At 52.0% G+C, this 19704-nt stretch overlaps 1 protein-coding gene across 1 annotated transcript; it reads left to right on the forward strand.

Annotated features, from left to right (window-relative positions):
- Positions 1-5603: 5603 nt before the first annotated feature.
- MNX1 (motor neuron and pancreas homeobox 1) lies at positions 5604-8888 on the forward strand. Its single transcript, XM_027648548.1, has 3 exons — positions 5604-6216; positions 8221-8381; positions 8474-8888. Exons 1-3 carry the CDS (start codon positions 5604-5606, stop codon positions 8807-8809), a joined length of 1110 nt encoding a protein of 369 aa, XP_027504349.1. The 3' UTR covers positions 8810-8888.
- Positions 8889-19704: the final 10816 nt, after the last annotated feature.

Consider the following 19704-nt stretch of genomic DNA (forward strand, 5'->3'; position numbering starts at 1 on the left):
CCCTGGAGCCAGCCTGCTCCCGGGGTGCTGCTCCCTCAGCCTTGTGCATATTCAGGTACCCCCCATGGGCTTGTGGGAGTACCTGAGCCAGCCCAGCTCCTGGAGAAGGTGGGATTGTGTAGAGTCTGTGACTGCTCAGGAAGGGCGGGGCTGCACCGAGGATGATCCCGGAGAGGAATTAAGCAAGATGATCCACTATACCTAACCTGTCTTTTAGGGAAATTCTCAGGGGTCTTTCCTGCGTGGAAGAGGGAAGTAGAGAAGGTGAAAGAGCACTGCCCCCCACCTCTGCTTCTGATACAGGAGGGACACACACTTCCCCCTCCATCCCCAGCACATTCCTTGGGCAGTGTTTTGGGAGGCCCTGCAGACCGCCCCCGCCAGAAGAGGTCTCGTTATTTAACGCCCCATTACATACACTTAGCGCATATTTAACACCCCGTTATTCCCTCTCTAGTGCCCAGCGCAGGCTCCTACCCAGGACAGCAGCGGGGGTGAGGGCGGGTGTGTGTAAGGGATGTGTCCCTGCACAGCCTCTAGCCCCCTTCTCCTGGGGGGTGTGCGGGGGGGGGGGGAAGCCCCAAAGGCTTTTCGCAGCTCCGGGAACTATACTGGGAAAAGCCAAAGCAAAACAAACCCTCAGCATTTCCCCTAAACGCCCAGGTTTGTCCTTAGCCGCCCGGTTCCCGGCAGCGGTGGCAGAAGGAGCAGCGCAAAGCGATTTTCAGAGACTTGCCCCGCGCAGCCACCGCGGCCGCGTTGGGAGCGCGGAGGGGCCGCGGGGCGGCCGGTCCCGAGCGCGTAAAATACGCGCGGTGTTTCCCCGTGATGCATTTAGCCAGATGTTTAAGACGTATGAGAGAAGAGTAGTTAAAACCCACATTATATAGTTCTGCCTAATCTAAAATTGCACGTGCTGACCCATATATTTTAAACTGTAAACGGACTCCAGTCACTTAAAATATTGCAACGTCGATAGGACTAATTAATTGGAAATAAGAAACGAAAGAATACAATTAAACGAGGAGAGAATCATTTTCTAATTTAATAGCGGGACATTTATAAAGATCACAAGCTAAAAGGCATCGAATGATCCTATCGACGGAGTGTTAAATCAGCGCAGCGGGAGGCGGGGCACGGCCCCGGCCCCTCTCCCTCTCCTCCGGGCCGCCGTTCCCACCTCCGCCCCCGCGGAAAGCAGCGCCCCAGCCCGCGCCCGCGGAAGCCCCGCGCGGTGCCCTCAAATACGGTGATATTTTATTAGCCTCCATTTCCTAACAGTAATTTATTGCGATAAAACAGACACCCGAGGTCCTCTTAAATTGTCTTTTCATAATGAATAAATTTAAACTGGCTAATTAATATATAAACTAACCCAATTTGTCAGGTTGATTTGTATTTTAGTTAATTGTGAAAGTAATTACCACATGGGCAAATTAACAGCTTTCTGGAAATGACCAAGGCAGGGTTTTTATTTCCTTCCTGGGTGAAGAAAATTCATTTTTCCCAGCTCTTGATGTGATGAATAAAAGTCATAAATCTGGGTGATTGGTGCAGGCAGAGTCTAAATGGCTTCATATTTCATTTTAGGTTTAATAGAAATATTCATGCTCTGTTTTAATGAAATTAAATTGAAGGGGGGTGGACTGAGAGGCTGTCGGTCGGGGCTTAAAGGGGCAGTGCACATCTGGTGGTGGGCTTTTTGTTGTTTTCTTGTGGATGAGCAAAAACTGTCCAGCCTCCGTTATTCCAGACAAGCCACCCCCGATGCGGGGATTGCAGCAGTAACAGGAAAAAAAAAATTTTTGTTTAACATTATTTGAAGAGAAAGTCCTAAACAAGCCAGGCAAAAGTTTGGAAATGGCTTGTAGGTAAGGAAAACAAAAAACAAACCAAAAGCATCTTGAAGTATCCTGATCTCCTAATGCAGGCGCGGCTTTTTGCCCAGATAGGGAGGTCTGAGGTGAAGGAAGGCTTTGGGCAGACGACAAATCTCTCCAGGATGGAAGTCTTAGAATGCATGAAATGCCCTTTTCCCGGGAGGGACGTTGCGTAGGTCGTCCCTGAGCCTCCAGCATGGACAAGGTGCTGGTGGAGACCCAGTTGCCTCTGGGACGTGCCCGGAGCCCTCTCGGTATCCCCAATTCCTTTCCCGGGAGAAAGAAAAAAGTTTGATAACACACAGGCATTTTACAACTGCCTGAGGGTGTTTATCGCAGCCGGAGTACCCGGGGGAGCTCGTTTTCCCCCCAGGATAGCCGGTCACACCCGATGTCTGGGGCAGCCCCCCAGCCCAGGAGCGGCCCCGGCGCGGGAGCCGCCGGCAGCGGGGGCTGCTCCGTAATGGACCTGATCTGTGACTTGTTGATTTCCCCTGAGCAAATAAGGCTTTGATGCAGTCCCGGCGAGAGTGGTTAGCTGATGAATTGACAAAAACTAATCAGCTTTATTGGGAAACAGGTTAAGGGCAGCAGAGTGTCAATAATTCTCCGCCTGACCCCCTCATCCATTAGGAGAGGCAGCTGATTAGACCGAGAAGACCCTGTGCTTTTTGCACTGAAATTGCTTTCATAAACTCACCATTATTAGCAGTCAATGCAAGCGGCTAATTTAGAGGAGACATCCCGAGGATGTCACATTTATCAGGGAGGTTTATGTATCATTATCTCATTTACAGAATGTCGCAGTGTAATATGTGTTTTTGGCAATAACGCTGGCCCCGCGCCTGCGGTTTGTAACGGCTTTGGGGACACCGGCCGGCGTGGGGGGGGTTAATTCGGAGAAGTGAGAGACACCCCCCCAACGCAGGGCTCCGGGCGCTCCGCTGTTCCCACCGGGGTTTACCCCAGTGCCCCGCGCCGCCCCCTGCGTGCACCGCCCCGGCTTTTCAAAAGGCGAGATAGGCATCTGTTTGCCCACGGCCGGGGGAGCGGGGGCTCTGCTAAAAAGGACCACCCGGGGGTGTCGGGGGAGCGCGCTCCTTGCGCTATCTCCGCCGAGATAACCGCGCATTGTTGGCTCCCGGGCAATATACTGGATCAACACAGGTGCGGGAGCCGCGGGGAGTTCAGCAGTCCCGGATGCCCCGCGGCACCTGTGGGGACAAACACACGGAAGGGAAAGGTGAGGGGAAAGGAAAAAAAAGCCCTAAAAATAAATAAAAAAAAAAAAGGAAAAAATAATAATTAAAAGAAAAGGAAAACAAGTAAAAAAATTATACTCATTAAAAACCAAAAAAAGTTCTGAAAATCGAAATCCTTCTCTAAGCACTAAATAACTAAATAACCATCAGCTGAACGATGCCTGCGTGCGGCACCGGGCCGGAGGCGCGGGGTGCCCGGACGGGGTGTCCAGCCTGAGCCCGCCCCGGGGGCGGTGATGAACCGGGGCGGGGGTCATGCGGCCCCGGTCCTTCTCCCCCACCAGACGGCCGCGCATTCCGCCCCGTCGCCGCTTGGGAATCGTTCACGGCACCGGCCACCCTCGATGGCCGGACCGCGGGCCGCGGAACCCTCCGGCGGTACACGCGCGTCCACCAGTGTCCTGAGCGCAGCCCTGCGCTCACGGCTCTCCGCTGTCACGGGATGGTTTTCCCTGCAGCTCCGTCCCTCCTCCCCAAAACTGCACCGAGAAGGGGCCTCACCGCAAACCAGTTTCCCTAAGTGCGGGACCACCCGCACCCGGGACGCGCCCGCGCAGCCCCCGCGCCGGAGCTGGCACCGGCTCCCCCCGTGACACCGCGGGCAGTGACAGCCGCGTCCCCGTGTCCAGCGGGATGGACATCCCCCCTGCCCACCATGCACTTAACGGGGTGACCCTCAGCCCTGCCGGGGCCGGGACGCGGGGAAGGAGGACGCGGATGTGAGTCCACTACCCACTCCCCTTCCTCTGTGGAGTCGGCCACGGGGACGAGCCCCTGTTCCGGACACTCTGTCACAGCCGTGGGACTGCCCCGCGCGTGGGGCACAAAGTGACGGTCCAGGGGAAGCGTGGGGCCGGCTGCGGAGCCCCGGCGGAAGGCGGCGATGGCCAAGGGACTGCCGAGCTCCCGGGCCCTTTCCCTTAGGCCTCCCCTGGCCCTTCAGAGCGCGCCGGAGGCCCGGCATAACCGGAGAGGCTAATGAAAATTATCCGGCTACTCGGTATCCCCCTCTTCTTCCCGGGGACCGGGGTGTACGGGGACTTCGTGCGGCTGCGGGGCTCGGCCCCGGCCCCCGCGGCGTGTGCGGGCTATGGCCGGTGCGTGTTGGGGTTCTCCGGGCGGGAGTAGCTGTTGTTTGGGTCCGGGTGTATCTGCTCTCCCGTTCCTGTGTGCAGGAGTTGCCTGTGTGCATGTGACTCCACTGTGCCACGCGTGTGCATCTGCTGTGCGTGGTCCTGCCAGGCCTACGTACAGGTGTGTCTGTGTGCCTGCTGGAATTGTGTCCACACGTCTGTCCTGCTTGTGTGTCTGTGTTGTGTCTGCTGTGCGAGTGTGTCCAGAGGCTCCAGTGAGGTCAAGGGGGAAAAAAAGTGCAGGAGAAAAGGGGAATGCCAGGGCACAGAGCAAAGGGTGTGTGTCTGTATGTGTGGATGCGTGTGCACACCCCGCAGAGGTGCTCAGTGCCTCCTGCCCACGGAGCAGTGGCGAGAAGGAGACCGAGGCAAAGTAGTCGGATATTTTGTTGGTTGTGTTGTACTCCTCAATTTTTGCCCCTTCTCCATTTCTTTTCGCCTATTTATCTCCTCATAGCTTTTACTTTTCCCAGCCCAGCATGGGCCTGGGCGGGCAGCGCACCCTTGTTGAGTGGCCCCGGCAGCCCCTGGGACACAGTCCCACCGTCCCCCGAGTGCGGAGCGGCCCCTCCCGGGGGGGGCTCACGGCGGCGGAGCCGCGACACGGGCATTTCCCGCTGCCGAGCGCCTTCTCCGCGGGACTGGCAATGGCTTTTTGAAGGGAGAGCGTGTTTACCTTGGCAGCCCTTCATGCTGCAGCCTGACCTTTCGCTCACACCGCCGGTGCGAGGGTCCCGCTGCCCCCCTGAGGAAAACGGGACCCTGGGTAAGGGAGCGACCCGTCGCCCCGCTCTTTCCCTTTTCTGTCCGGGGCTGTTTGCTCGAGATAAGCAGGTGTAATAACGCTGTTGACAGACCCGGGATTTGGTGGCGGGGTGACTCCCTGACCCGCAGGTGTTTATTCTTTCCGACTCGTTAAAAAAGCAGCCGGCGGCGCGTTTACGGCAAATATTTGCCGTGCGTGCGGGAACGGTGGAAAACTGTCACCGGACACACAGTCCCGCTGCGGGGAGAGCTCTCTCCGCGGAGAGCAGCCGGTTTGCCGGGACCATCCCCTCTCCCAGTCTCCCCATCCCGGAGTCCCCCGGGGGTGTGTGCGGGAGGGGGCGGGCGCTCCGCCGTGACGGGTGGGCGGCGGGGCCAGTGAGGGGCGAGGCCGCGGCGGTGCGGGGCCAATGGGAGCCGCCTGCGGGCCTTGAAGGGGCGCGCCCCGCGGAGCGCGGCCGCAGTGCCGCCCCCGCCGCCGGGAGACGCGGCCGGCCCGGGGCAGCCCAGCGGTCCCGCCCGCCCACGGCCGCCTCCCTCCTTCCCTCCCGCCGGCGCTCCTCATGGAAAAATCCAAAAATTTCCGCATCGACGCGCTGCTGGCTGTCGACCCCCCCAAGGCGGCGGCGGCGGGGCAGAGCGCGCCGCTGGCCCTGGTCACCTCGCTGGGAGGCAGCGGGAGCAGCAGCAGCGGGAGCGGCAGCCCGCCGTCCTCGTCCTCCTCCTCTTCCTCGTCGTCCTCTTCGTCCTCCTCCGAGCATCCCGCCGGCGGCCCCGCCGACTGCCTGCGCACCGACAGCCCGTCCCCGCCGCGGCTCCTGGCCGCGCACTGCGCGCTGGTCCCCAAGCCCGGGTTCCTGCCCGGGGCGGGCGCGGGAGCCCACCCGCACCACCACGCCTCGGCGGCCGGCATGGCCCTGGGACTGCACCCCGCGGCACCCGGCGGGCCGGGAATGCCGGCACAGGCGGCCCTGTACGGGCACCCCGTGTACGGGTACTCGGCGCTGGGCGGGCAGCACCCGGCGCTCTCCTACCCCTACTCGCAGGTGCAGGGAGCGCACCCCTCGCACCCCGCCGCCGACCCCATCAAGCTCAGCGCCGGCACCTTCCAGCTGGACCAGTGGCTCCGGGCCTCCACAGCCGGCATGATCCTGCCCAAGATGCCCGACTTTAACTGTGAGTATTCGCCTCCCTCCGCAGGGCAGCCGCGTCCCTTCCCTCCCCTGTCCCGCTGCGGGGGCCTACCGGCAGCTGCCTCCGTCCGAGAGGGGAGAAACCTCCTTCTGCCTCCGCCTAAATAAACTGCAGAGTTAAACCTGAGGCGATATTCTTATTTTTTGAAAATTTTTTTATTAAAAAAAATAAGAAAGAAATAGCGTTCTACAATGGGAAACGGGGACGTGCGGTCACCTCGCCATTCCTGGCCCTTGAGGAGCCCCGGGCAGCCCGGCCTCTCACGGCAGGTTAAACGGGAAGGTGGCAAATCTCTCCCTGCCTTTGCAAAACGCCCGTTCCGGAGGGTAAAAGCCGCTGGGGAGGGGAGCTGGGGGTGTGGTGTTCAGGGCAGGGGCAGGAATCCCCATGGTGTCCCCCAAAATCCCAATTTCAATGTAGTCCCCCCCCCAACAAAGCGGGGTGGCAGGTCACATCACTCACCCACCGTTCTTAATTTTATTTATCCTTTATAGGAAATGGGCTTTTAATAATGATGTTGGGTCCTCTGGGTAGAGGGGTGTAGGGAGGATCTGGGGTCGGCCAAAAATGTGGGGTTCTGCGTTCCCTGGGGATAACGAATGGACACATATAATCGGAAGGGTGTAGGTTTGGGCCCAAGGAAGGCTGGGAGTGCTGAATGGAGCCAGGCAATCCCGGAGTCCCAGCAAAGCGCGGAGCTGAGCTCTAGGCCTCGCGGCGATGGGGACCTTGCATGCATCTGGTTTAAGCAAAGATCATTTTCAGAGGTGTGAGCTCTCGGTGGGAATGGCCGGTTTAACAATACCGGAGGTGTAGTTTTACGAAAATCATGCCAGGAAAAGAATTGCGATTTTTTTTTTTTTTTCCTCCCCCTTCTCCTACTCTGCACACACGTTCTCAGACAAAAAAGTCCTTTGTTTTCACTCGAATTGGGGTTGTTTAGACTGGAACATTCAGGAAGAAAAAATAATTAGGAGAGCTGTCAGAACCCTGCCTCTCAAACAAGGGGCAGAGGGGAATAAATAACCGAGCGAAACGGGAATGGAGCCTCGGAAAATCGCACCGCGGTGAGAAAATCTCCCGGGCGCTGCGGCCGGGAGCGGACACTGTCCTTTTCTTTCTGCCGCTTTAGCGAGCTGCCACCAAACGCGGCCGGGGAGTGGGAGCCACCCCTTCCCAGATTTCTGATTTTTCTAAACCAAATAAACCAAAGTAACAAAAATACTTCCAGATATGGGTCGTAGCGCTGCCCCGGGGGTGTCCGAACCCCACGAAGGGGCTCAGTCCCCGTTCGCTCGCCGCTGGATTTTTTTTTTTTTTCTCATCTTTTATAAATCCTTAATTTTGGTTATTATTTTTGAACGTGGAAACTACGCCTTTTTTTTTTTTTTTTCCCTTTCAAAGATAGTTTTCCACCCCTCGCTGCTGATTTACGCCCCGAGGGGCGGGCGATGACCGACACTCCCAGGGCAGTGCTGAGTAGGCCCCTGGCTCGGTCCGGGTCCCGGCCCGGCGGAGGGACCGCCCGCCTGCAATCCCGCTAATTAAACGGATATGGGCGGGCTGGGATTGCGGCAGGTTTAACTAAAACATTAAATGGAGCAAATTGCCGCTCCCGGGAGAGCCCAGTGCCCCTTCGCCGCGATTCCTGGCTTCAGTTTATTGTCTCATGTTTGTTAGGCTCTTGGGAAATCAAGAGACATATTTTGCTTTATTTAAAAGATTTATTTTAATTTTTTTTTGGTCCCTCTGGGAAATCCTCTGACACTATGAAAGCCGGAAAACCTCGGAGCTGGGGGACTTGGAGGCTGGAGGAAATCCCTGCTTCGGTCCATGCTCCGGTGGATAGCTGTCCATCCTTGCTTCAGTCACACACACACAGAGTCTTTCGTGCCTCCCCCACTTCTCACGGCCCTCCCGGGGGATGCGCGGGCACGGCAGGGCGGCTCCGCGCTCACCTCCGCGCTCCCCCCTGTCCTTTCCCAGCCCAGGCGCAGTCCAACCTGCTGGGGAAGTGCCGCCGGCCTCGCACGGCTTTCACCAGCCAGCAGCTGCTGGAGCTGGAGCATCAGTTCAAGCTCAACAAGTATCTCTCGCGGCCCAAGCGCTTCGAGGTGGCCACGTCGCTCATGCTGACCGAGACACAGGTGAGTTCCCGCGGCGAGGGGCGGGTGGGGGACGCTGCCCTCGGGGGGTGGCGGATGAGGTGATGTGTGTGTGTGTGTCCCGTCTCCCGCAGGTGAAGATCTGGTTCCAGAACCGGCGCATGAAGTGGAAACGCAGCAAGAAGGCGAAGGAGCAGGCGGCGCAGGAGGCCGAGAAGCAGAAGGGGGGCGGAGGGGAGGACAAGGGGGATGAGGACCTGCTGCTGCCCGCCCCCGAGAAGAGCGGCGGGAGGAGGATGCGGGAACTGCCCGACAGCGAACCTGAGGACGAGGAAGAGGAGGAAGAGGAAGAGGAGGTGGCGGCGGCGGCCGGGAGGTGCTGCCCGTACCACTCCTCCGACTGCTCCGAGGCGGACGAGGAGGACACGCAGCCCCGGGGCCGGCACGGGGCCCCGTCGCAGTCCCAGTGAGCCCCCCCGCACGCCCCGCTCCCTCCAGCCGTCCTTCCGTAGAGGAGCCCTGCCGCTCGTGGTTGGCACCGGCCCCGCTCCCTCCCTTGTTCCGATTTCTCCCTGCTTGGAGAGGGATGGAGAAGAGGATCCTCCGCATGCCGGGCGGGGAAGAGGATTTACGGTGAATACAGTGTTATTATTGACTGAAAAACAGACAAAACTTGAGCTCCCCACCCCCCCATCCCTGCCCCCCGGAAGCTCGTTCCTTTCGCTAAGTATTGGAAGTGTTTTGTTCTTACTATATATCGGGAAAACTGTTTATGTCATGAACGTTAAAACTGCTGGAAATCTCAATACTGTCTTTATTTTTGTATATGGTATTTATAAAAAAAAATTACCTCTACTTATGCATGCTAAATTATTCCCTAGGCCCTCCCACCCTTGCAATGGGGTGGAAAATAAATGGCGTTTTGTACTAGCGGTGTATGAGCGCTGTGTGAGGGGGGAGATGTTCGGCGCTCTCGAGCCAGGGAATCCCGGTGTTCTGGGAGGTGCCGAAGCGGTCTGGAAGGAGCAGGGAACCCCTTTCTAACACGAATTTAATCCAGTGTCTCTGCTGTCGTGTGATGTCTGACAGCGGCATGGGGTTTTCCTGAGAGCAGCGCACGGGAGATGCGTATTCCAGGCGGGTACCGTCGCGCGATGCTTTCGGGAATCCGGAGGAGCGGCGGGACCAATCTCCCCCCTCGCGGAAGCAGCGCTGTCTTCCAGGGGCTGCTCGACTTCCAAAACAACGCGGGCCTCCGGCGGGTGGGAGGGAGCTCGGGGCCCCCGTGCCCTCCTCGGTACCGAGGACGGGACCCCCCACCGTCCTCGGCGGCGGAGTGCGGGGTTTTCGATAACTGCGGGGATTTATCTCGCCAATAAATTTGCGGATCAATTAATCCCTGTCACCGCAGCTCTTCCCCAAATCAATTATAGCGAATTTAAATATAATCACTGGCTCATCCCCGCCAGGTCGGGGCCACGTCTGGCAATTCATCCCCGCGAATGAATTACGGGGCGGCTCCGCTCTGCTCCCGCCTAGGGCCGCGCAGGGGAGCGGAGGGACCCGGCCCCCTCGTCCCGGGTGTCACCGCCTCGTGGGTCACCGCAGAGCCTCAGAGGCTGAGAACGAGGAGCTCTGAAACATGGAGCGTTCCCACTCTCATGCGTTTTTACAATTAATAATAATAATAATAAAAGGTATTTTCTACAAATGCGCGTTAACCTTTCAAATGGGAACAGCGTGCCCCCTCTAAACAGCTTCTATAAAAATCTGACCCGTGAAACACAGGCTAGTGGATGCATGAGATTATGGGATGAGATTCAGGAAGGAAAAGCTTCAGGTGGGGCGGCTGGAGGTGCATTCAGGTATTAACGCGGTTAGTTACCAGCTCCCCGGCCCCGCACACACAGCGCCCCGGGGCGACACGCCAAAAATCACGATAAATCATAAAACCGGATGGATCCCATATGTCAAAATACTTGGTCGGGATAAATTTGATTTGGGCTTGATCTATACGTACGCCCTTGGACGGAAACAATCACATAGGAGTCTCTGATTTAAATTTGTAAACGATTTTCTTTCGGCCACAGGCTGTAGAGACTTTAAGGCGATAGAATTATAAAGGCATCAGTATCTCTGTAGTTTTCACGCCGCTTGCTGCGGCTGCATCTTCGCGGGTGAACAGCCTTGCAGGAGCACGCAATACCCGCGCAGGGCCGCGGTGGCTCCTCCACCCTAATCCTGGCGACACGTCCGAGTTATTGTCGTCAGGATTTACCTCTTGCTCACACCTTGAAATGTCTAAACCGTATCAGCCTGGAGGACACATCGTTATCCTAAAAAATTATCAGTAAATGAAATATAATGCATAGCGCGCATAATAATAACAATAACAATAACAACAATAATTATTTTAATTATAGTTAATAATTTTCCAGAGCTACCTGGGATCACCTCCCCGAAAAAAGATCCTCCCTCAGTCATTAATTTCCAGTTAAATACCCACTAATTAAACTGGCAGATGTGCCCCACCGCACCAGAAATTTTCTGTATGCCCGAGAGGTGTGTGTCCAAACGTGTCCCAGCCCCATGAAAACCAGCCTTGCGGGTACAGGCAGCTATTCACGGACTCGGTATCAAAGTCCTACCGGTGTATTGTGTCTGTCTCAATAAAATTAATCTCTTTAAAGCCCAGCGTCTCACAAGAATACCTTCAGTGTTCCAGACTACAAGGGCAAATATGTTTTTCAGATTCTGTTTTTATGGATGGATTAAAGTTTATTTTCCATAATAGGGCACCTAATAAAACTCATAAAGCTCTGTCAGTCTTACAGCTGGTGGCCTCATTTAACACTTTCACTTCGTAAATCATTTTACAACTTACCAGGTGTTTCCAAAACTGAAAGGAAAGGAGGGGGGAAGAGAGCAAGAGGGGGGAAGAGAAATTAAAGTCACTTAAAATATAGATACAGTCCTTTGGCGGTGGCTGCGTTTGCATTGTCGCTTGGAAGGGCTTCAAAGAAGGTGTCGATCCCAACGGGGGAGAAAAGCCTTTTAATCAGGATTTCCCACGCTCTTTTGAAGTGCGGAGGCTCGTCCCCACGTGCAGGGCAATCAAAGGCTCAGGGGTGATTAGCGGAGCCGGTAACGTGCGCGACACGCTCCGCGCTCAGCGCCGCTCCCCGCCCGGCCCGGGGAAGCTCCGCGCCCGCCCCTCGAGCGCCCTGGGCCGGAGGGATCTCTGCCGGAGGTGCCCCGGGGTTTGCCCAGCCTGTCAGCAGCAAAAGGGCCCGTTGTCACTCGAGCCCCAGGTCAGCCAGAGGCTGGAGACGGAAGGGATGCTCTCGCTGGCTGAGCATTGCTTGGAGTCCCCCTCTCACCCAGCTCCGGGGTGCCCTCCCATCCAGCCTCATCCCTCTGCTCCCGACCCAGGTATCCCTCACCCCAGGGGCCTCGTAATTCCAGCTTACCTCCCCCCAGCCCAAGTTCCCTGAAAAAAATATGGGGCCTCCCTGCACCCATGCCCAGGGTCTCCCCACACCCAGGCCTGGGGTGCCCCGTTGGTGCTGGTGGGGTTGCAGTGCCTCGAGCCCCAGAGCAGGCAGGGCCAGCAAGGCTTTAATCTAAACCCCTGTTTGTAATTTCATTATTCTGCCGGTTCCCTCCCCCAGACACAGTAGGTAACAAGCCTCTTAAAACTTTCATTGCTGTACTTGAGAAGTGGTAAGTATGAACATGGACCTTTGGTAGGCATTTTGCTTTAAAAAGCAACATGCTTTGGGCATGGATGTCATTAACTGGCAATTTCATAAGCATTAAGTGCTGAAACAAAAGAACCAAAATAGGATCCATATGTTCCAGGTAAACCTGCTAAAAGTCTTTCAAATGGGAAACCATAAATATATAATCTCCCTCAAACTCTCCGTGAAACTGCTGGGAATGAAATACTCCACTAGCAGAAAGACTATTGATTATTTCTGAAGTCTAAACTGTTATGCTCATCCAAAACTAAGGGATTAATGTTCTATTTCTCAGCTATTTCTCTAGTTCTCAGTAAGACCCCATCCCACACTTCTTCATCCTCCTCTTACACCCCTTCCCTTTATGCTTGAGGGGCTGGACACAGCAGGGCCGTGGTGGGAGGGCTGCATTCTGCATCCCTGCTGCTCCCTGAGTGTGCTGGCGGCTGCATCACTCTCATGGATCCTTCCTGGCTCTGATTTCTGTTACAGCTCTGATTCCTCTGCTGGGGAGCTATGCTAAGGCTTGCTTTCACCAGAGATGCCCCAGGATGGTGAATCTTGGTGTAGATTCCCTTTCTTTTCCAGCTTTCCCCTTGTGTGCTGTGGATGCCGGGATAACCAAGCCATGCTTCATTCTTTTTAATTCCTGAGCCAGGCATCACTCCTGTGATGTGCAGGGTGCTTCTTGGTCAGCTGTTTGAATTCCATGAACAGCAACACAGAACAAATAGTGGAAGGGATTAAGCTCCCAGGGGACCTTACTCTGCCTCAAGTGTTGTGTAGTGCCCAAATCACAGTCTTTCTGTCCCCAAAATGGTGGTTCAGGTCTGGCCAGAGTTAAATACCACCTGCACATTACTCTGGGAATTAACAACTCTGATACAGATCTTTCATTTTTCACTAATACTCACGCAACCAGAATAACATCAATGGTGGATTAGGGTTGCCCTACATTAGAAGAGGTGGTTTTGTGATTTCTGGGACTTTTTGCATCATTTTTCTTGCCTTGAGAGTTGTGTAATATCTCCTCCAAACAGTCTTCTTCAAGGGTAGTGGACCCAGAAGATATTTACTGTGTTCTTCTCCCTACTCTGAGGACTGAAATATTTTAATTTAACTGAAGTCCTGGGTCAAAACGGAAGCACCTGCATGGAAATGTGATCACCTACAACATGTAGGTCAGAGTGGTCTTTCTCTGATCACAGGATACTATAAAAATTTGGTTTTCATGTTTCTCTAGGAAAAGAAACAGGTTTTGCTAAGTTAGTCTAACTGGGACTGGTTTCTAAAATGAGTAGATGAGAATAAAAATACCCTTTTCCTCTAGTAAAACCCAGCAGAGCGAATGGCTTGCAATGAATTGTGTGGCTGCAAGGATTAGCTCCATTTTAATGCTTGCAGAAAGGACATTTGCAGGCAGATCACAACTTCCTCTAATTAATCCATTATTTTAAATTATTATTCACAGGACTTCTGTTAATGTTCTTGGCCAATGGTATCTTTGGGCAGGTGGTACCCATGTCTGAGGAAGGAGCACAGATAGGCAATGCAGAAGCCTCTAATTCAGCTCCTCTTCCCGCTCAGAGGAGATGGGGACAAAGAATTCCTTTTCCCATCCAGCTCTGCTTGGCTGTGGGTACCGTTTCCATAAATAATGATTAAAAAAAAAAAGGCAACCAGCATGGATTTTAACGTGAGGCTGGGGCAGGGGAGCGATCTGAATTTAGAACAACATCTCAAGGCATGGGGCAGAGTGTCCATCGCTTGCTATCCCTGGATGCCCTTTCTGGAAAGTACGTGGAAGCCAAGCACAAGCCGCCTCCAGCGCTAATTTCTGCAGTGTAATAGCGGCTGGCAAAGCACAGGGGTCTGTGTAGACGATCTAATGATTCTTTCTGGACTTCAACATGATGAATCTATAAAGCATGTATTGCTGTAGCAGCTAGGTGCAATTTTAGAAATGTTAATGAGTAATTACACAAAGGTTGTCCACAGTCATCGATGTTAATCACTGTTCTTTTGCCAGGGATAATTAAGATGACACTTCAGCAGCATCAGCCAGTGGTTCCCTCTGTCTGTGCTGTCTCCTTCTCCTCTCCCAGCTCCTGCTGTGGCTCTCGCCCTCCTTCAGGGATCTCGACTCCCTTTATTCCTCCCACACTCTTAGCCCCCATCTTTTCCGAAGGGCCTGATTGACCATAGATTTTTAAGCTGTTTATGAGCATTTCACGTGGTCTTGTGAGGGTGAGCTGAGGGTGCTGGGAGAAGCAGATTTGGGTGATATGAGGCTGCCTCTACACTCCTGCTCAGAGCATCACAGCACTCAGCTCTGTTCTGCAGGTCACTCGCTTAGACAATGTGCAAAAGTTATTTCACCTTTCTTCAGCCTCTACCTCATGAAACAGGTAGTCTTCTCACCTTTTTTGCCATGTTGTGTCTCTTGGAGACCTGAAGAATGGATCATGGCCAGTATAAATGACCATGGAGGAGATGGAATAACAGCTGTGTGATTTGTTGTAATAAAACTTTTATCCATATTTTCACTCTTCAGCCCGTGATCAGATGCTGTTCAGCATAACACAGGTTTCAGGTCACAGAAAGTCCGTGATGGAGGTTTTAGTAGAGGAGAGATACCCCACCTGTGCCACTGTGGGCAGGTGAGGGATGAGTTCACTCAGGCCTCTCCTGCAGATTTCCCAGGTAAATGAGTGGAACTGCCTGTGTGTTGGCTCCCTGGCTGTAGGACAGTGAGGACATGAGCGTATGACCTGTTCACCCGGAGGGACCACAGACAGAGTCACATTGAGAATGGGAACGCCAACCCAAAGAGTCTAAAGTTGGATCACTCTCAGGGAGCAGGAGCTCCTGGCAGCTTGCACTATGAAGAAGATCTGTTGTGTTGTCTTTGAAGCTGCCCTGAGGGGACACCACTCCTGTAGTAACTCAGAACCTCATGGGTGCCCTTTGCTTTGGGGATGGGAGGAAGAAATCCCTTTCGTCAGCTAAGGATGGCAAGATACCTGAAGCCCCCACTCCTTTATTCCTCCAAATCTTCATCTTCAGGAATGATAAATACATATATAGGTTAGATTTAAGGGTCAATTTTAATAACAGAGGAAAATGGGCTAATGTTGAAAAAGCTTAAATGTGCTCTTCTGCAAAACCTGTTGATCCTGTGCCTCTGACAACTCCACGTCAGCCCTGTGTAGCCCTGGCTCCTCCCTGGCGGAGCCCATTTCAGGGAAAGTGTTACTCAGCTTCTGTGAGAGTGTCAAAAACTTGGCCAGGAATAAAGATCTGCTTCCCCAGTCCTTAGCAGTATGAAGGCTCTCTAAACTCACAAACCTGGTGCGAGGTTTCACAGGAACAGGGCAGCCCAGAAGCATGGATGGGTCCAGTGTCTCTCCAGATCTGATTTTCACATTGATTTCAGACCAAAGGTAGGAAACCTGAACTGATTCAAAACCCACAGCAGCTTTTGAGATGACTTAGTGCCTGCTGCTCAAGCTCTGAAGCACTGGTGAAGAGTTCCCTGGAGCCTCCCTCAACAGCTTTTATCATCACAGGAACCATTCAAGAGTCTCAAATGCCATCCCTATCTTTCTGCAGTGCTTCCTCATCCCTGCCACACGGTACCTGCATAATCCCTGGTGTAATAAAAGTCTTCAAGAGACCCACAGACTTAGTTTTAAACCATTTAGGTAGGGAAATTCGGAAAGTAAACACCATCTAGCCGACATTTTAAGGGTGAATTGAACTACAGAATAAGGAAAAAGAAATTCCATTTAGAGTCTAAGGCTTTGGCTGAGGAGGAAAGATGCTTTTGTGAATAAGGTGCAGGCCAAGGAGATGCAATCAAGGTGACTTATTTTTCCCCAACGTGACACCAAACATAACTTATTGTCTTTATACTAGAAAAACATATTGTTCCATCCCCTGGCTGTAACCAACAGCTGCTCCCCAGTGGCTGCACTGCCTCCAACAATATTCCCTGCTATTTCACACCAGAGCCATGTTGGCCTGTGCACCCAAGAGGGATTTGAGGGTACTCTTACTGTCTGAATGGTAAAAGGTCCATAATGGAGTTTCTAATGGAAAATGTGTCACAGTTGGAAATCTCTCATTTATGAAAATGAAACAACCATCTCACTGTAACTGACAAAAGACTTTGAAGGAACTATTAAAAAAAGGTCTCTATTTAATTTTACTCAGTACCTCTCATTCTAATAACATTAGTTAGGCATTTCCAAATCACTTTGAAGTGAATCCCATTCCATTCACATGAGGTGGGCTGGTTTTGGTGTGTGAATTGCTTTGTCCTAGGACACAAGTTTTAAGGAATTTTTGATGCCAGCTGGCTCTCCCCAAGCTTATCCTTGATAAATGCTCATTCATTTCCTTAAGGTGTTATTAGGGAAACCACGTGGTATCCGATTTGGAATTGTGCATGAATCTAAATTAGCCAAAGGCTTACTGTAATTAGTTTTAAAGCAAGGCTGCAGGTCATACCAGAATTTGGGGATAGCACAGCTGTTTTATATGGGCAGCTGTGATGTCCATCCCTGCAGGCCTCCTGGTAAACTAAGCTTTACTGGAGGGTGAAGGAAAGTTCCTTCAGGAGATGAAATCACAAAAAGTGGCATATGGTAAAAGAGTCATATCTCTACCTACAATTCCTGAAATCAGTCCAACCCAAAAACTCTTCGTTAAAACGTGCACTCAGCCTTTTAAAATCGACCCTATGGATCAAATTGTCTCCTGAAAACAAAATTGCTTCACCTACTGCAGGAAAAAAAAAATCACATACTGACTCTCACACACACATAACCAGGCACTAAGCTGCAATTACACTCAGTGCAACAAAAATTTGAGTATTGGAGTTACCACTTGCATATTTATTAAGCTGAAATCACTGTCGCGCACAATTGGCACCGCGCTGCTCGCGGGCTGTAACTTCTCACGTCCAGAGTTCACCCGCAGAACAATGGGAATCAAACGATCCCAGATGTGCTCTGAGCACAGTATTGGGTTGCACACCTTCCCCAGCGCCAGGCAGGGCAGACCCGCCGCGTCTGCGCCTCCCTCCCGAGCACGACTGACAGAGCACGACTGACATCAACCCGTCATCCCCGGGACGCAGGACAATGGAAAAACGTCAAGTTGGAAAAGCCCTGCAAATACTTGGCCCATTCAGGTGCAGTGTTAAAACCCTGCCAGAAGGACTTGCCTATGATTTATCAGCGTAACACTCCGGCCAAAGCTAAAAACCAGACTTCGCTGCCCCGTTAGTTTTGATATAGAAAACAGAGAAAGTTTAAAACTTCGCTGTCCAGCTTTAAAGAAAACAAAAATCCAAACTGCTGTAATGAGTGGATCGTGCTGTTTAAAGGGGGAATTCAAATGTGCTGCTACATAGCTCAAAAATCAAACATCCAGCTTTTAGTTAAATGCATCTAAAGAAAATGACGCCGTGTTTTCCACTGGCTTGTCAGGAGTAAGGATTACTGCTGCAACAGTAGCTTTGGTTTTCCAGCACAGTGTATTTTTACCAACCCAAAGCCCTTTTCCTCTTGTTAAATAGCAACTCCCCTAAACCTCCTGTATGGAAGAATTTTGGACATTTTAAACGGCATCTCTGTCCCTGGAACCATCAGGGAACGTTTCTCACAGAGGTTGGTGTTGGCTGACACACCAACACTCAATAGGAAGAAATCTCAGTTTTGCGTATGTGTGTTATTGAGCACTTATTCCGTGGCAGACAAAGCAAAATGTGTCCCAGCTGGGTGTAACTTCCCCAGCAGCCTCTGCTGGCAGGCAGTGCTGAGTGTGCAGTCCTGCAGGAAGCTGCCTGCCAGCATTTTCAGTCTTGCTGCTGTTCCAGAGAGACATTATAGCACTGACAGCCCTGCTGTAAGGAGGAGACACTCCAGCCGGGCCAGCTCCGCTGGGACAAGCTTTTTCTTGTTAAAAGTATATGTAAAAAAAAATCTATATATTTTATATATATAAAAAATACATTTAGGCACACAAGTATACATGTACAATACCCATAAAATATATGTGAATATAAAATAATCTCAGCTTTCCTTTTCACACGTGCTTTATATCCTTTATGTCCTTAGGATGCATCCATGACAGAAGCAACAGCTTGCAGACGCATAGGTACATCAACAGCAGACTCTGCCAGGCCTTCCACCTTTGGAAAGCTGTGGCAGTCTGGCCAGTAGGACCATGGAAAAAATTGTTAAATATGACAAGATCCAGGACTCAGGAATTCACATTTATCTTGGAATTGTCAAATTTTTGTTGGACAGTTATTCTCTCACCAAAGCACAGCGGGTAGGCAGGACTTATGGAGAATCACCCACAAAAACTGTTCCTGCACCATGACTATGGCTGGCAGCGTATTTAATCTGCTTTCCTTGAAAAGTCATTTTTTAAAAAGAAATTATGTTTTTACATAAATATGGCAAATATAAAAGCTGCAGGCAGGTAAAAACTGTTTTCCTCAAAAGAATGGTTCTGATAACATTAAGTTTGAACAAAACATACCAGTCTTTGGGATAAATAATAACTAATTCAAGTGTCACTGTAAAAAAAAAAAAGGCAATTGCAATGTTCGACTGTAAGGTTAAAGCCATCCCCTCTAATTGCACAGCAACACCTGCATCCACTGCCTCAGGCAGCTGCAGCAAGTGAATAGACTCAGACCCATAAAACTCCTGGCAATCCTGCCACTGCAGCAAAACGTGGTCAGTTCTGATCACTGAGCACAGCACTCACACCAGGGACAGGCAGCCTGTCTTGATCTAAGGAAGATGGTTTGAGATTTATCTCGAGGAGCAAAGTTGCCTCAACCTCCCTGCTAGAGAAATGTGTTTCCATTTAGGTGTTATTAAACCACAAACATGTTCACACGCTGGGTCTACCTAAACTCCTACAGAAAAGGTAATTAATTAGGTGGCTACTGCAGTCTAGGGGGAGCATTTTTTACTTACTGACTCCCATGCATTCCACAGCAGCCAGTTTCTAGGGGCTGGCACAGATTTTCTCCTGAGTCCATGCTCCAAAACTTAAATACAAGGTTTGGTGTGGTTGGTTTTAAGGCAGCTCACACTGCCTGAAGTTGTGACTTTTGTAGCCATCAAAATAGTGTCGATTCTGCTGCTGCCCATGTTTCTGTTAATTGGCATGAATTCCAGAAATATTGTAACTTAATTTTTTTTTCTTTTGTCTTGTTGCATCTATGATGCAACTGAGGGGAAATGGGACAGTTTTGTACTCTTAAAAGCTGCCAATGATATGAAAGATGAGGAAAAAAGCATCTTGCTTTGTTCTTTTGATAGTAATTCTCTTCTGTGTTAGTTGTTACCTGGCTAGTGTAACCTGGGGTTTTGAAAGTGGGTCTTTCTGCTCCCAGAACACCTTGCTCCCCACAGAGGAAAGGTGAGGAAAAACAGCTCCCTGGCTCCTGGGGGAAGCACTACTCCCCCTGAAAACATTACTCACACACCTGAGCAAGCAAAGGATTCTACATTCAACAACTGGATTAAAAAATAATTTTTCCCAACAGGGACAGATCAATTGGTATCAAATGCAATTAGGAGGCACCATAGGTGGCC

This window comes from Corapipo altera, unplaced genomic scaffold, assembly GCF_003945725.1.
Source record: "Corapipo altera isolate COAL_440 unplaced genomic scaffold, ASM394572v1 47, whole genome shotgun sequence".
NCBI classification, from domain to species: domain Eukaryota; kingdom Metazoa; phylum Chordata; class Aves; order Passeriformes; family Pipridae; genus Corapipo; species Corapipo altera.

Bases quoted from the DNA above. Each gene is read 5' to 3' on its own strand.
- MNX1 (XM_027648548.1), top strand. From the start codon at position 5,604: ATGGAAAAATCCAAAAATTTCCGCATCGACGCGCTGCTGGCTGTCGAC. The intron at 6,217-8,220 runs GTGAGTATTCGC...GTCCTTTCCCAG, and splicing joins CAAGATGCCCGACTTTAACT to CCCAGGCGCAGTCCAACCTG. The intron at 8,382-8,473 runs GTGAGTTCCCGC...CGTCTCCCGCAG, and splicing joins TCATGCTGACCGAGACACAG to GTGAAGATCTGGTTCCAGAA.